Source organism: Lissotriton helveticus, chromosome 7 (assembly GCF_964261635.1).
Source record: "Lissotriton helveticus chromosome 7, aLisHel1.1, whole genome shotgun sequence".
Taxonomy (NCBI): domain Eukaryota; kingdom Metazoa; phylum Chordata; class Amphibia; order Caudata; family Salamandridae; genus Lissotriton; species Lissotriton helveticus.
Window position 1 is genome coordinate 596,381,075 of NC_136068.1, and position 18,196 is coordinate 596,399,270.

General features: G+C 45.4%; 1 protein-coding gene across 1 annotated transcript in view; it reads right to left on the minus strand.

The window, feature by feature from the left end:
* FAM193B (family with sequence similarity 193 member B) overlaps positions 1-18,196 on the minus strand; it is a 201,323-nt gene that overhangs the window by 157,993 nt on the left and 25,134 nt on the right. Inside the window, exons 2-5 of the mRNA XM_078652769.1 lie at positions 12,071-12,310; positions 10,527-10,749; positions 8,792-8,992; positions 3,828-4,260 (exon numbers count right to left, since the gene is read on the minus strand). Coding sequence (XP_078508895.1) covers positions 3,828-4,260; positions 8,792-8,992; positions 10,527-10,749; positions 12,071-12,310 — 1,097 coding nt within the window. The remainder of the gene's footprint in view (positions 1-3,827; positions 4,261-8,791; positions 8,993-10,526; positions 10,750-12,070; positions 12,311-18,196) is intronic.

Below are 18,196 nucleotides of genomic sequence, written 5' to 3' on the forward strand. Positions count from 1 at the left end.
TTCGTAGCATAGTACCACCAAACTACATTACCACCCAGCCTCTCAGCCAGAGAAATTGGAGCAAGGTTTGAGGGGGTGTGGGTGCAAGAACGTGCTCCATGTGCCTTAAGTGAATTTGTTGCCAGGTGCTGCTCAAGTCTTTCACTCTTGGCATCCTACCTCGATTGCCATTAGATCCCAGGGCATTCTTTCCTTAAGTGTGGCTTCTTCCAATATCGATCTGGGCCTTATGCTGGCCCAGAGGGAGATTACCTGGCACTGGAAGTCTAAAGAGGGACCATCGGTGAAGCGGTGGATGCATGAGCTGTTGAAATGGGCGGGCTGTGAGAGTGTCATCAGACTGCGGCAGGCTACCAGGAGTGCCACTGATAAATGCATGGATGTGGCGAGAGCGTGGGAACTGATAGTGCAGGCACTGCGCGACTATGTGGTAGGAGGCGAGGCTGATGTTGGTGAGCACTAATTGGAAAGGACTGCATGAAGCATTACTATACGGTAGATTCTACTGAGCGATGTCGTGATCTGGTTTTACTGTAATTTATGTACACTCGCACTAGCAGCAGCTGGGCAAGGGGGGGAGGGCAAGACACACTCACCTCGGGGTAGTTGGGATCACCATGCGGGCCATAAGGTGTTTAGGTGCTGGGATCTAGTGGTAGGTTGCAGATTAGGGTCCCTAGAAGACTATCCCTAGAGGACAGGGAGGCGCGCGAACTGTGTCCTATAGCTGGTCACCATTACCATATATGATAGGTTGCCATCACATTGGTTCCGGCGCCAGGGCTGGTCCTGGAGCTATCTCGTTGTGAATGGGTTGTAAGGGGAGTTGTTGTTAGGGGGATTAAAAGCGGAAACTGTGTATCGTAGATATCTGACTATTTATACAGGGCGGCCACACTGGCGTATCCACATCTGTGAGACACCCCACGCCGCCTGACCTCCGGGTTGTGGGCTGAATGGCTGTGTATGTTATTGTAGTTGGATTGGTTACTCAATGATGATCTAAGTGTACTGTCTGTCCTGATTTGAGATTTGTGTTCAGAATCCGCAATAAAAACCTATTTAAAAAAAGTGTGGCTTCTTCCAAGCTTGTCCTTTCTTTCCTAAAACTGCACTGGTCCTCTCTTCCTGCACCTCATATGCTCTTCTTCAAGAATCATCTTTAATCTCTCCCTCTACACCAGTGCAACCCCTTAGAGGCAACTCTGGGTGTGACTGTGGCAGATTTGGAAGCCCATTTCGGCTCAGATTAACACAGTACAAAAAAATAAATAAAATCAAAAATGCTTTGAGCCACCAGTCAAGCCTGTATCGTCACTGATGGAAAACAATTATGCAGGATGATTAGCAAGATATAACCGAGAGTTCCTTGAAGCTGCAGCCATCTTGAGTGCTCGCCATACCATGCCCCATTCTAACCCAATTTTTAGGATTTATGAAACAAATTTTGTTGTAACAAACTTCAGGTAAGGAAAGGGCGCATACTCTTTGCCATACCATCTTCAACAGACTCACACCCTCAATAGTGCCAATCAAGTTTCTTTATAGTTTGGGTTACACTTCGCTTATAAAAGGAAGTCCCATTTGTGTCCAACAAGGCTTTGTATGCGGTAGATAGAACACCTACCCTCGTCCCCGAATCAGGATCTGTTAATTAATTCCCACAAAGTGATCAGGCGTGGGCCACAAGTTACTTTATTTTACAGACAGCTATTCTCCCTCTCCCAAAAATGTCTAAATTGTAATACTCCCTCATTTTCTTACAACTTACGGTCTACTTAAGACAAATTTAAAGTTTGAATGTTCCCCTGAAGATACACATTTGATATGGTGCAACAAGGCACCATGGGCTATTAAGCCAGTTCGTCCATCAGGAGGCCCTTTTTCAGAAAACAGGCCGAATAACTCTGAGAACACAAAGACAGGAAACTAGCAGGACTACCAGTTCTGAAGAAAATTGCCAGAGGCAGCAATTCTAGGCAAGGGGAGAGACAAGACCTCCGACAGGAAATCATGAATTATTCATTGCAACAGTCTGTTGTCTTTACTTCCACTCCAAGCAGGGTCTTTCCTCGCATAAGCTCACACAGGATGTTTTAAATAGTAGGTTGCTTCATTAGTGGCGGTAAATCCCAAATAAAAGCCAATAGAACTCCCTGACTTTACATACACTACCTATATTAGGACGCATGTTGCGAGATCCAAGTTATGCAAATATCTAAAATCTCACATGGAGGGGGCCGATTAGCTCAACAATCATCCCTCTCAATGCGTCTCAGGAACCTTCAAATAACACAACCTCCTCGGTCAACTCTTGACATACACAGTTCACACAGTAAGGGCAACAGCAAGTATAAACGCAGTAAGGTTTTTCGTAGTTTTATTCAAGAGCAATTGTGTTTCTGCCACACCCTGGAGCAACTCTTCTCTCACATCCTGTAATTTTTGTACAAGTTCTTTAAAATGACAGCTGGAAGGCAGAGCAAGTCTTAAATAAGAGCTAATCCAGAGAGAAATATGGATCTTATTTGAAAGCACTTTAGCCCTATATAAGCAAAACAAATATACTAACTGCAATCTTGTACAGGGTAACAGAACTCCAACTTCATAAATGGTCCTTTCAGGCTACCTTAGGGTGCAAATTTGCTTCCGATCTTCCTTTTCAAAAGGTTACAATTTAATTTTCACATTACATTTTACAAAGCAGCAGACAAATTCCTGTTGCACGAGTTGGCTGGAGAACCCGGTGTGAACTGCACAATTTTAGATGTGGTTAAGTTGACCTGTCTTTCACTATGCTTCCCATATTTATAACAAACAGGTGAATTACAATAGTGGAAGTAATAGCAATTTCTAGAAGGAAAGAGTGTATACCTTTAAACAGAGAACATGTGCCTGAACCGAATCAGAAGGCCGGAGCAACCAGAGATGAAAATACAAGTATAAAAAGATGAGGGAGAGGCAGAAGGAGGCATGCTAAAATATATATTCCTAGTGATCTTGAATAGTTTCCCAGCTTTTGTTGCAAATTTAAACTTCTTAATCTAGACAATAGATACTTTAAGTTTTACCTGAATGAATCTCAGATCTAGTTTTGATTACCTATTGGACTCCATTAACATAGGTTTCCTGAAGGCACAAGTATTTATCCCCACGGAATAAATCAATTAATTAGCCATGAATATAGAGTTTATAAGCCTGTATAATTGCAACTCCCTTAATGTACTACCTCTTTACAGGAGATAAAAGGAAATATTAAGATACTACCAAAAGACATGCAGTGCATACGATTTCCTGATGCAAGAATGGCATTGAAGGAGCATTTTGCTAATGCCAAAATTTGGTTTAATTCAGAAACCATGGACATATTAACCACACAAAGGTGTTTAACAACTGTAGTAGCCATAAATGTCTTAATAGAGACACTTCACCTGAGAAAACAATTACATAAATCCTTCAACTCCAAAGGCAGAACAAAATATGCTCAACTGCACAGTCCTGCATGTATTAAGATAGAATATTCTCCTTCCTAATGATCAGGAATCAAGAAGGTTCCATCCTTCCCAAACAAATACCATGTGTATATGTCCACAAAACAAAACACTTAGAAATGCACTGACACCACACCAGTGAAGCAGTTCATTTGAGAAGGATTTTCTAACGCGCACCTCCTTGTGGAGTACTTCTTTACCCCAATGGGAGAGCTTCTTTGGTTCCTCCCAGTCACTCAACCTAACCTCGACAGTTAACTATCACTCAAATAACTTCCACTAGTAAATTACCAGCAGAGACTTCCCCACATCTCATCACTTGAAGATATTGCTCACCTGTTGGAGCCGGGCACTGGATGTGGTGCTAATTGTGCCATGCCGGTGCTGCCACAGTGCCCATTGCAGGAATGGGTGCAACCAGTGAGAGGTGGCAGTGGTGGTGTCATCTTCACTGCAGGCAGTGGGTTGGCAGGCAGATGAGGGTTCTTGCAAGACCCTGGCTTGTGAGGCACAGGTGGAGACGCAGCAGGAGGCACCGGAGTATGAGGACTGGGGGCCGATGTAGAAAAGGGTGGCGGCGTCTGGCTTGGCGGGTGGTGGTGATGATGATGATGATGGACAGGAGGGGGAGTTCCAAGTGGTCCTGGGTGAGCAGGCATTTGTTGTGTTGGCGTAAGCGGCACAGGCTGAGAGGAGAGGTCTGTCGGGCTGTTTGGAGGGGCTGTGAGGTCTGTATGCTGGTGGTGTTTTGAAGTATGAAAAGCTTCACCTGCAGCAATATCAGACGAGAAAAAAATCATGTTGCATGTTCAAGGACATAATCCATCTGTTCAGTCCCACATTTCCATCCAAGTTCCTCATCCCCACATCATTATTAATCTAAAATACTGTTCCCAATTATTTCTTACAATACAGCACCAATGTGGAGTTCATAATGCTCATTCATGTGGCATGCTCATGCCCTACCACTCCCAACACCGCCTCCACCATTGTGCTCACAACACTGATACCGCTTTCAGCACTGCTTATGACATACACTGCTCTGCTCCGTGATAAACCACGCCACTCATAACAGAAGTCCACCATAAAGCTGTTCTACTCAGGACAATCTCAACTGCCCTGCTAAAAACACCTTGTTCAAAAATCCTCAGTCCCTCTACCTTTCAACTTGCTTCGAACTCTGGGCCCATGTGAGATTCCAGTTTAGACCCAGTCATATGCAAATCAGTCTGGACCCTGCTTCCCATGGGAATAGTCCAGCCAGAACTACCAGGCACAGCATTTTTTACCTTAAGTGGGATGGGTATGCCCATACGTGGGTCCCTTGCTTGCAGTACCACTGGATTCAAGCTAGCCTGGCTGATGAGATCCCCGAAACCAGTCCCAGGATGCTTGCACCCAGCCCACAGAGGACCTGGCTAGGCAGTTTGGGGTGGACTGTTCCTATGAGGAGTAGGGTCAAGACTGATTTGCATATAGGTGGGTCTAAAATTGGGTCTAAATTGGGGTAGCATGGTGAGCAAAAGAACGATGGATTTAACCCAGATCTCTTGACTGGGGGTGGATGTTCAATTGATTTAGCATTCCGTCCATCATTTCCTTGTGCAGTATCTCTGCATTCATGGGTTAGGACCTAGTAGTTATCTCCACCCTAGGGGATGTCTGAGCGGGTAGCCATAATCGGTCCTTCCAAAAGCTCACCACGGAATTCCAGTTCCATCCTTTGCAATTTTGCAAATACCTACAACCCCGACATTCGCTTGACATGTACCGGGACACGCTCATTATGGTCCCAGAATACAAACCCATGAAATGCCACTTAAAGCTAGAAACCTTGGGCACAGGTGGCATTTCAAGGTTATACAAACCACTGATAAACAACGCCCCGACCATTCCAAGCTAGCTGGGAGGCATAAAAAGGGATCCTCCAAGATGATTGGGTAGAGGCAAAGATAGAACCCCTGATTTTGTGCCGAGATCTGGGCCTAAAACCATCGTTTTTTGCTCACCAAGCCACCCCAGTTCAGACATGGCCACATGCAAATCAGCCTTGACCCTGTGCCTCATGGGAACAGTCCAGCCCAAACTGCCAAGCCATGACTTCCCTGGACAGGAATCAAGCATCCTAGGACCGGTTTCTGGCTATCAGCCGTCATCAGCCAGGATAGCTTGACTCCAGTGGCGTCAAGAGCACGGGACTCCTAGGATGCTTGATTCCGGTCCAGGGAAGACATGGCTTGGCAGTTCGGGCTGGACTGTTCCCATGAGGCACAGGGTCAAGACTGGTTTGCATATGGCCATTTCTGAACTGGGGTGGCTTGGTGAGCAAAATAACGATGGATTAAACCCAGATCTGTGCAACATTCCGTCCATCATATTGTGTGTTTTGCTATCTATATACTTTTGCCTCCTCCAGTTAATATTGCTCTATAAATCTACTATGTGCCATTCCGCCTATAGTGGATGTGCCGTGCTGGCTGCAGCAACTGTCCCAGATGCAAGAACGCACCGGGCACATTCTTCCGCATCGTCTGGGAGTGCCCGACCAGCAGCAATTACTGTTCGGCAGTCAACAGAGCCCTCAATAGAGTAACTGTCAGAAGACCTACTCTAGATCCCAAAAGAATCCTGTGGGGCATTATCCAGGACCTTGGGTGGGCCTGTGGAGTACCCGTGCACTGATTGGCATTGGTTATTTGGTTGCAAAGTGAGACATTGCAAATATTGGCAAGATAGACCCCCCCCTTCCAATGTGGCAGAATGGGTCAATGGGATAAACATTAGAGCAACTACGGAGAAGCTGGTATACAAAGCCAGCGGGGGTTTACAGGAAATCAGATACAATTTGTGGACCCATGTCTCAATCAATGGCAGAGACTAGGGTAAGCTAGATTTTCAAGGAGAGGAGCAGTCGACATGCAGCTATACCAATATGCATTGTTTGCTCACAGTTTTTGCAAATCACGGGAGGACTACTGACACGTTAATATACTGTAATTCTATGCAGTTAATTGAAAAACAAGTGTTGTATAAAAATAAATCCCGGGTTGAAATTAATTTCAAATTTATCAGAACATTTTTGTAACAAGGATCTTACCATGAATAGTTTTACTGAACCAACACGGATTAACGTCATGTAAAGTGAGAGTCAATTTAGAGACAAACACACTGGGCAGCTTTCAATTAAAGGACCCTGGTAATAAGCCTAGTTTGTGATAGGTATTCATAGTGAGCCCGTCATCGTAATAAGTAGTAACTGATGTCAGATAAACCATAAAAAGATCTGTTCTTGTTAGGATCAGATATATAAACATAAAAGTGCTATACCAATTATCCATTTGAATAAGGATACGCATTTCATACAAGATTCAGAATACCTACAGTAAAAACACACAAGAAACCTAACTTAAAGAATGCACCAAAGATGATCAAACCTTGATTTTTGGATTACTAATTTTTTAGTTGAAAAGTAGGGTATTCCTTGGTTGCTGGTACCAACTCAAACATATAGTGTTGCATCCATTCACCACCACATTGTTGTGTAAAAGAAAACCATACCATGGAAAGAACAATACCATAGAAAAGACAAATATAGGAAATAAAGCCTAAACAGTAAACCAAAAAAAAAATCAAGGTCAAAGATCAAAATCAATATTAGCAGATTTATGTAAAAATTATTTTACAATCATATTAAAAAAATAATTACATTAAAAAAATGAAACCAATTGATTTCTGCAGAAGGATTAGCTAGAACTTTCATACGTTTTTGTTGAGATGTGTAAATTGGGTTGAGAACTATGGATAACGTATGTGCATTTTTTAGACAATTTTTCCTTTTCTATCTATTCTCTGGATTTAGCTCATTCAATAGGTCAAAGGTCATGTTTTACATTGAGGCATAAAGCTGAAATTATAGTGACTGATTATTTAGTAATGAATTGTATGTGTATGGTTGTAATTAAAATGAAATACACTTGTACCATGTGATTTAAGATCGGTTCTTTCTTGCAATGAGACATAGGAAACAAATTGTTATTTTTGTCTTTTTGCACATAGGTCTTTATCTAAAGGAGATACTTACAAAATCGAGAGATTGATAGGTTAGTGTTGATAAAGATCGTGTGAATTAAGAAGGCCATCGAAACGAGTCGACACAACCTGACATTTGACTGGTGCCCGCAGACACGTCGAGACAACCATACATCGGGGTCTAGTCAATAGTTTGTCTTACAGATGTGTCACAGGATATGACAAATTATACGGTCAATTATTTTTCTCTCGAGGGGGGGGGGGGGGGGGGGGGGATGGTGGAGATTAACTCCTTATTGTTTTGAAAGCAATATTGTGTGAATTATCTTCATGATCAAATGTCTTACACAGGATGGTTTTTGATTACAATTGATTTTAATGTTTTACTTCTGTGAATTTTTTTAAATCTAAATCTGCTAATATTGATTTTGATCTTTGACCTAGATTTTTTCGTTTACTGTTTGGGCTTTATTTCCTATATTTGTCTTTTCTATGGTACTGTTCTTTTCATAGTATGGTTTTTTATTTACACAACAATGTGGTGGTGAATGGATACAACACTATATGTATGAGTTGGTACCAGCAACCAAGGAATACCCTACTTTTCAAGTATTAGTGTACCCTATTTCCTTTGGTTCAGCAAAGGGTCCCTCTCGGATTCTCTACATACTTACTTATTTTTTTAGACCATCGTACAGTTTGAGTTGTGTTTGAAAAGGTTATGCTTTATAATACAGCGGATTTTCAAGAGGAGATCTATTAAATAATGAGATACATCTACTCACATGAGTGGATGGGAGAACAAGGACCGGGTGCCTGGTCGTATGTTGCTGAATTGTATTGGTAATTGCCAGGGCACCATGCCATCGGAGCTTTAAACATGTATACACACTACAACCAAAAGAATTTCATTTGACGTGTGACTAGAGGAGTGCTACCAGGGTTCCCTACCACAGATGATTTTGATATACAACATAAGGTGCTTGCCTTCTCACAGCACACAGGTTTCTGATAGCTCATCTATCTAGTTTTTCCAGTAATGACAACACTGCTCATAATCATAAAAGAATATTTGTTTGCTCACATGACACCCTTGGACACAACAGTCTTTATAACCTGCTCACTGAGACCCAGCTGTAAATAAAGCTTTGCTCCAAAGCGCATCCTGTTCATTTTGCCCCAACTTTTCATGCTTTCCTCAAACTAGTAACCAATCTTACTGTCATGCCCTGCATCAAGCTATTAAACTCCTGGAAAATTCTTTGGCTCACCTGGTGGAGTTGGCCTACGGCACATGCTCTTGAACTGCTTGGGGCTAGTTTTACAGAAGTCGTGTGAGGTAGGAAGAGGCGAACCTGGCACAGACACACCGTTCCCCTGGCAGGCAAGAGGGCTGTATGGACACATCTTCATGTTCGCTGCATTCAGGGCTGCGTTGCTACAGTCCATGGACATATTCAGGCATCGCTCATCTTGAACAGAGGAACAACTTAGTCAGACCATTTCCACACCAACCAGAGAGAATAGCTTAAAGTGATATGTGAAACTTAAAGTTGAGTTTGACTGTTCAGCACTCTAGATAACCTTTGCTATAAGGAAAAGGAATAACGTTGGAGCTTATAGGTGAATGTTTGAAAAGGGAAGTTACTTACTGTGAATCCCAGCTCTCCATCATGGGTATCTTTGCTAAAATCTGAAATTCTGAATAACTCAGCCTGTGTAAAGAATTCCAGAACACTTTCCAATAGAAACCACTATATAACAATTAGTACATTTTCTTCTTTAGTAGGTCACAAATTATACTGAAAAGCCAGAGGCAACAGCCGCTCAACTTTTATTTTTCTTTATTTTTAAAGGACGGCAGTAAGAACATGATCAGAGTCTCCGAAGAATATTACAGAGATAAACCGCACTGGATCTCCAAACCCCATGGCCGACCTTCCAATTCTGGAGAACTTTGCTGTAGTAGCTGACTGGCATAACAGAAGTGCCACAAATGAGGCATTAGGATGCTAAAGAAAGAAGTCACACAAGTTGCCTCTTGGGGTCACATGTGCCCATTTATATGAATTCCGAGAGGTAGTTGGCCAGTTTATAAATCTCACGGAGAAACAGGATTTCAAAGGAATATCTTTCCCCGCTCCGTCATGAGAGCATCACTGGCCTTATGAATGCTGGATGGGAAATCAGATATCACTGTAGGCTACAAAAAAAACTGAGTTCCTAAATAAACCCTGCTTGGGATTAGCTTCTTCACTTCTCCTCTACCTAGCACTGATAAGTAGACCAAAAAAGTTGCTGCCAATCCGGCATTAAATACGAACAACATTTTTTTAAGGAATATTCATCCCATAACACATTTTTACAAGCAGAAACTGTTTATTCTGGAATCTAACACAGTTGATGCTATTCAGTGTTGATGAATAACCGTGATGATCCCACGATGGAGAACACTATTCTATCAAAAAATTCTATTGTAGAAGGTGAAAAATGGAAATGACCTAACTGAAAATCACTTGACAGCCGAGAAGAGAGCCCATGAGACTCTTGTAGCCTTAAGTGTCAATATGTGTCTGAACCCATGTATGCAGTTTAAGTTCTACAAACCCTTACCAATAGTCCTTTGCCGAGAATATACACTAAGTGGCATGTTACCCAAGTGGCAAGTAACCCAAGGGAAAGTTCTTAGGATTAGATCAAAGTCGGCAGAGTCTGCTTAGCATAAGAAACTGTTCCTATGTCCAAAGCATGAAAGTGTAGCATCTGGTCAGCCTAAGCCCATTATATGTGCTACAGAATCAAATGGGGAGACATGGGGTGTCAAAAATGTATTACATAGTAGCTCAGATGGTGCCAGAGAAAGACTTGCTATGACTGGGCGCCCCCTTGGGGGGGATAAACACCACTCTGGCAATAGTGAATGGCCTGTCTTTGGACCAAGAGGATACTCTGTGGGTTCAGTTTATGCTTCAAAGAGAATTAGCTCTTTTCTGCTGAAGTACTCACCATGTCCTGCAACTGGGTCTGGAAGAACCGCAAGGGAGCCGTCCTGCATGTGACCGTTGGGGTGTTGAGAGTTCCAGAGACCCGAGAGTTTGTGAGCAGACAGGAAAGAGCTGGGATCCCAGTCACCAGAGTTCCCATGGCAAGAAGACGAGGATGACGATGAGGAAGATGAGGAATGAGAACCACAAGTTTGGGATTTGCAGGACGTGTGAGAAAGCGACACCTGCAAGAAGAATAAAAGGAAAAGATCAGCAATCAGAAAACTAATCTTGGAGTCTAGTAGTAAAGGCTATGAAAGGAGGCATTGCTGTAGCTAGGATTTTTTAAAGATGCCCAGACATTTACAAGGGAAAATGGTTGCATTTCTGCATTAGAGGAAGATTGAGGTGCTGGAACCAGAAGAATCACCAGCTAACAGATGACGGCATAGGCTCACTGTAGAACATGGGCTGAATATAGTAAATACAAGTGCATTTAAACCGGTTTTCCTCTCCCTATCGACATGGAAAGTGTTAGAGTCATCAAGCACAGAACTGAATTTAAAATGCCTCGATTGGGACAACAAAATACACACCAATATGGTAAGTAAGCATTGACCAAGCAGTGCAGCATGAAGCCACAGTTCAGTTCCTGCTGAGATAGCACCAGCAAACAAACTGTTCACCAATACGGTGTGAGGCTTGGGTCTAGTACCTTCACTGTGGCATTAAATAGTGTGCCTCAACAATCCAGTGTTTGTCCAAGGTTGAGGTTTTTCATGGTTTGCTTCCGATTTATTGAACTGACAGGTGAGTGGTCTTGCACTACGGTAAATGATGAACTCTTCAGTGTCAGTCAGACAAGCACGCCATTGTCTGCAGTCTTATGTTTCAGTCACTAAACTTTTAAGACTGAATCTCTGCACATCAGCCACCCTGAAATAAAAGTAACCAACTGATAGTAATCGCAATATCAACTCCACATACAAACCTGCATTTCTCTCTAGTGAAATGGAACTCATGATGTGGCAGTGTATGGAAATAGAGGAATTTTAGTAAACATGGAAAAGAAAATTAGGTTTATCCTGAAGATATCATAGGAAAACGGTAGGTGAACAATGAATAGTCGACATGCAAGGAACAAAGAAACTGGACACAACTCATTGTTCTTCTCTGACAGGATTACAATCAAGGACATTCTTTGCACATCCATTTGAAGCAAATCATATATCAACAAAAATACCACCCGAATGTTTGATAAATGCCTGATTATCCAAACACTTAATGGGATGTAGTGAGGCCAATTATTACTCATAAGAAACTAGGACATTTGCATGTTGGGGATCTGTACTCAGTAAAACAGGCAACGTTTCAAGGACAAATTGCATTTTTCTATGGCGGAGAAGGTTAGGAGTAGGAGGGTGATGATCTCTGCAAACGGTAATGAGCACTGCAACAGCCCTTTAAAATTTCATTTGCATTTCTGAGGTATTAGTGCTGCAAGCTATTACTGTACGATTTCTGAACATAACCTGGTCCCTATTAAAATATATAGCAAGTACTCACTGCCAGAGCCTGTTCTTGCATCGCTCGCCTTTCCTCCTCCTCCACACTCTTCCGGCAGCTTCTGCAGATCCATAGTGGCATCTCCCCCAAAAGGTTCTGAGCAAGAGAGGGAACGAACTCAGGAGGCAACTTCTCCCCTGGAGATACAAGCCCGTTGAGAGGTACCCCCGAACAGTCCTTTCGCTCTCTGTGACAAAGAAGGCAGCATGTCTGCACTGATTGGTGAACGGCGGGGAGCACCTGCAGTACAGAAGTGTGCACTTTAAAGACAGTAATCCCAATCCAACAGTAAGGGACATGGTAGCGATATGCTTTCAGGTATCAGTCCTCTTAGACACCGACTGACTTGTACCCTAAAGACACCCAGAGCAGCCAGTAGGACCATAAATCTGTAAATTGGTATAATCATTAAGCGAGACTGGTTATAATCTTTACAAAATAGATTTGGCAATCAGTGGGAAATTTACAATGCATCAACTCAACTAGCTTAGCTTTAGACCACTATCTGCTTAAAAAAGCAGTGAAAGTAACCAAATCATTAGGAACATTCTACATAACACACACACAAGCATGTCATGTGTAATGTTTGCAACTGTCCTTCCCATGACCCTTACAGAACACAAACTACAATCACAACATAGATTGCTTCAATCAAGGAAATGTACACAAAAAGACAACTTAGAAGTTAAATGTCCTATAACAAATATGTCAACATTGATAAAGATCAAGAATCATATTATTACATATTTTAAGATGGGCAACAGTTTCCTGAAAATACAATTTACTTTGTTTGCAGACTTAACGTACTAGATTTTTGGGGGCGTGGCTTGCAGCCTGGCAAAATGGCCGCACGGTAGTGTAGCTCTGCCGGTCACCGAAGAAATCCTTTATGTATTCTGCCCTACTCGAGACATCTATCTGGATGCTCTGTGACAGTGGCACCGTGTGAGGAAGCAGCACGATTTGGGGTGCTTCGGGGGGCTGACTGAGCCCCAAGTGCTGAGATCGACTGCAAGTGGGCCCTTGACCCGCATGGCACTGGAGAAGGTACACGGAGGGCCGCTCTTCAGCCCGAGACCGCCAGCCGGCTGATTCTTGTGTGAGAGACTGTGGGAGCCAGAATCAAAGGTTTGCCGTGCCCCCCCATCGGTCCCGTGGGGACGACCTCGGCGTGCAAATCGGGCCGTGCCGACTGCAGCAGAGACGCGGGCGGTCTGTGGGAAAGCGGACTGCCAAGCTACGCGTGCGCCCGGCGCGGGACAGCTGTGGGCCGCGCCGGAGCTGCTCGTCAGAGGTGCCGGAGGACAGGAATATATTCTTGCGAGCGGAGGGGCTCTGCGCCGCTCCCATTGTGACTGGCTGCTTGGGGCAGCGGCAGCTGATCCTTGTGGGACGTTGTGAGAGGGACCCGGAGTGCCGTACAGAGAGCCGTGCTGCGGGATTGTGAGTACGACCGGAGACAGTCTCCATCTTGAGTGCCTGACGTGCCGCATTACAGCGATAAGTGGAGACACCTTCGCCCCCAGCTGCCGCTTAAAGACGGCTTGGATCCACCCTTCCTCCTAACACTGCCACTATCTGCATTCTGCTGGGAGTTGGTACAAGGGGGCCACCACAGACTGCTGATCTCCCTGCTGCTGGTAAAGTGTGGCGTATGGCGAACTGTGTTATCCCTCACACAAACCTGCACTAGAGGTACGGACCGGTTGTGAGTGAGGCCGGGAGGGCGCACGCGGCCCTTGTTGCGGAAGTGGTTTGCGAAGTGGGCACATGATATGGGGCCTATATTGCTTGACTAGTTGCGGACTTGTGCACCCGGCGGCGCCATCTAGGGGTTCCTGCTCGGTAACCTGCCTCGTGCAACAGTATAGCCCCGCCATTCTGGATCTCTCTCGCGGGGTGCTGTGTCGACTGAGCGGGCGGCTGTGGCCTGGGTGGCGAGTGACTCATAAAGCCACCTCTCAGATTTCCACGACACTCTACCCGGGGCCTCTTGGCTGGGATTAGCGGCTGTGGCCCTACTAAGGCCTGGAGAGCGTTTAATTACTGCTGCTGCTCGAAGTGTCGGCTTAGGTGCCCCATAATCTATAGAGTCGGCGAAGGACTGGACTTACCGGCTCTGAGTAGCGTATTCTGGCCATCACTGCGAGAGCAACTGGGGGCAGGAACCATGGGGAAACCTGACAAGTCCCAACTTCGCCTCACCTTTAAATCACGAAAAAACGGCAAGCCGTCGCAGTCTGCGGCTTCGGACTCCGAGGTAGAAGCGTCGTCAGAGGGATCCTCGGCCCTGGAGAAATCTCTTGCTGCCATCCAGGCCAGTTTGCAGGCCATAGATGGCAAAATTGAAGCTTTAAGTGGCAGGATGGACTACTTCTCTGCAAAATTGGACAAGCATGCGGCCAGGCTGGATGAGGCGGAACAGCGCATCACGGATAACGAAGATGGCTCCAGCAGGTGACGACCAAGACGTCTGACATGGAAAAATTGCTGGCGGTCATCCAGGCGAAAACGAAGACATCGAAGCGCGCTCTCGGCGTAACAATATTCGTGTCTTAGGCCTGCCAGAATCGACCAATGTGGGACGGCTCGAGGTATATGTGGAGGAGATGTTGAGAGATTTGCGGTCAGAAGGTTTGTCACCTATGTTTGCTGTAGAGCAGGCCCACCGCTCTCTGGCGGTTCGTCCGCCTCCGGGTGCTCCCCCGCGCCCAATCATCGCAAGGCTCCTCAATTTTGGTGACCTGGACACAGTGTTGAGAGTGACTCATCAAATGGGCACGGTTACATATCAGAACAACGAACTGTCCTTCCTTCTGGATTTTACTGAGAATGTCCAGGCGGCGCGGAAGGAACTTCAGGGCGTCAAGAAACAGCTTATAAAGGATCAAATCCCGCACGCAATGCTGTACCCGGCGCGCCTGCGCATCGGAGAAATAGAGGGCGGCAAAATCTTCACGAACCCCAAGCAGGCAATGGACCACGTCCGGTCCCTGAGGCGGCGCCGGAAAACATCTGAACATACAGATCTGATGTGGACGATTGAACAGTAAGAGGGTTGGTGCTCTAAGGTAGATAGAGCTGCAGGTGCACTAAATGTTGGGAGCCCTCGATGTATGATGTTTGGGGGAATACATGAACGTTAAACTGTTTTGCTATTGAATTGGCCCAGTAAGGGGTGGTTTGATTTTGCAGGAGGGAGTGCTAAGGCTGTGCGGAGTATGGCACTGAATACTTCGAGTCTGACTTTTTTACACAAACAGTGACTATGTGCCGTGCTCCCAAATAATGATATGTGTTCCCTGTGGAGTGTCTCGAAGTGGGGATGGTGCTGGCGGGATTCGGTGGCCCCCTCCCTCGTTCGATCTGAGAGTGGTTTTGGCCGCTATGCCCCCTAATGGGTATTCCCCACCGGTTGCGTTTTTTTCTCATTGTTCTTATGAGGACAGGTTGTAAAGATGGGGATTGTCTTTAGCAGGTTGGGTATGCTGAAGTGGGTGGGGGTGGGGGGGTCCAGTTGGTTTTCTGTCCCAGTGACACTGTCTTTGTTGAATGTCTGACACACAGAGCCGACTCAGGTGCGTGCTTGCAAGTAATATAACTACTACTGCATTTAAGGCTTTACTTTATAGAATAGATGAAAGGGGAAATGTACAACTGTATAACCTGGAACGTCCGTGGATTAAACACACCCAGAACAAGCATTTACAATGCAATGGTCTCGGCATTATTAAAGGTAGAGCTATTGGCATTGCTCATGACATTTTTTTTATTTTTTTTATCTTAAATAAATGGCATGGTCATTTACAATGCCAATAGCTTAATAGCTCGCAAATGCATGACCTATTGCATACACCCACACAGAGCCACACACACAAAGCCACCCACACACAGAGCCAGCCACACACACCCAGAGCCAGCCACACACACCCAGAGCCAGCCACACACACCCAGAGCCAGCCACACACACCCAGAGCCAGCCACACACACACCCAGAGCCAGCCACACACACACCCAGAGCCACACACACACACACCCAGAGCCACACACAGCCAGGGGGCAGGGGAGCAAGCACAGCCAGGGGGCAGGGGAGCAAGCACAGCCAGGGGGCAGGGGAGCAAGCACAGCCAGGGGGCAGGGGAGCAAGCACAGCCAGGGGGCAGGGGAGCAAGCACAGCCAGGGGGCAGGGGAGCATGCACAGCTTGCCGAAGTAAAGTTACTGAGTTTATTGACATTCAAGTGAGCTCTGTCTATCTTCCCCAATACGGCCAGTACAGGAATGCAGCTTGTTTGTTTCCATAGGCCTTTCCGTAAAAGGTAAGACTTCTACAATGACTACGAGTTGATGGATTCAGGAAACTATATTTTCGTCTTACTTGAGTCTGAAAAAATCTGCCTTGAGGAAGTGTAATGCCGTTCCCACCGACTGCATTTCCAAGCGTTTAGTTGAAACAGACTTCCAGGGCCCGTTCCCAGGCCTCAGAACACCCTTTTGTAAGCCTTCGTACGGGTAAGAATACCGCCAATGAACAGAAATGTTTGGACGGGCCTTTTGCCCTTTTACAATTTAGTAATTTGGAAGGCTTCCCTTACTCGTAAATAAATGCTCTTTTGGTGATGATGTGTGGATTTTGTCAAAGGCCCTTTGGCTTTGGCATACTCCACTAATCAATAACTGGAAAGCTGGGGGTAGATTCCCAACTGATAATGAAGATTACTAGTACTTAATCAGGGCATTAAAACACTGGATACCCATATATATACACATATTTTCTTTTTGTTTTGTTTCGCCCTACCTCGTGCCAAAGAGTTTACCTGCTCAGCCACTCCATGCCTTCAAACTGTACCTTGTTGTTAGTTGTTGGTATAAAGCAGGCGTTCATTACGATCCCTGCACCAACATAGCGTGGAGTGCCGAGACTCATCGTTTTTTACCGCTGCACTGCTGAGCCCCGACGAGGCATTTTTTGTCCGAGTGCTAACTTCACCCCGAGGGAAGCAAAAACTGCAAACAAAATACTGCACTCGGAACTCAGCCTGGGGGGGGGCGATGTTCCGTCTGTGCCCTATTGTCTCTTGTGGCCCACCTGCCGGTACAGGATCAATCCCGGGAAAGCAGCGGTGGCGTTTACCTCTCTTTTCCTGTGGGGGGTGGGGGGTGGGGATTAGTTTCCCTAGCCGATAGTGGGCTTGTCAGGCAGGGGAGGCAACCAGCAACTCTGAATAATGCCTTTCAGCCTGCCAATCCACATAACTAGCTTGCCGTCTAGTCGGGTTTGTCACAAGATGAATCTGCTTGCGTATTTGTAACAAATTACCCACGGGGCTCATATCCCGCCCTCGCAGGTCACCCCCTAATCACAGGCTGGGAGAATCATTTATCATCAATCCGCCGCACGAACCCCACCTTTCGCTGATTATTTCTCCCAACACCTCCCTGGCATTTTGGAGATTCATGGCGTCCGCCTCGCTCGGTCTGCCGTCAGCAAGGGGTGTGTGTGGGGGGCTCTCTATCCTGCCCACCATGCTATTATGCCTGTAACAGGAGCCCCCAGGACAATCCTCTATAGAAAAGGCGATTTATCTCATAGGAGCTCAACTTTTATAGTGGCCTTCGGGTGTACGTGCGTGTAACCGCACCTACCGCTGCATTAGTGCTGCAGCACGTTTAGTCGAAAGATGATGCCCAGAACCCACACACGTGAGAGGGACAACCAAATTAAGACCCCATCCCTATGCTTCAATGAACGACTTTTTCGCTGACCTTTCGCTTGACTTAATTTCACTGGGCGACAAACCCATTGCAGTTGTACCCTCGGGCCGACTTTGCTAACATTTTTCGCCGTGTCCATCCTTTCACACTAGATGGAGCCCTTACTCTGTCATGTTAATAGTTGTAGCACCCGCTGGCACAATCCCAAATAAATACTGCTACCCCCTTCAACTCTTTTTGACAATAGGGAGATAGGTCCTGGGACGCAAGGTCAGCTGGACCATATATCATATTATAAGAAGACAAGTGCTGACCATACAAGAAACTTCTAATATCTCCTCATTTGGAGTGACAAATCTACTGGAGTCTAAAATTTGTCTGGTATTTTATTTATACCTTTGAATTTTATTTT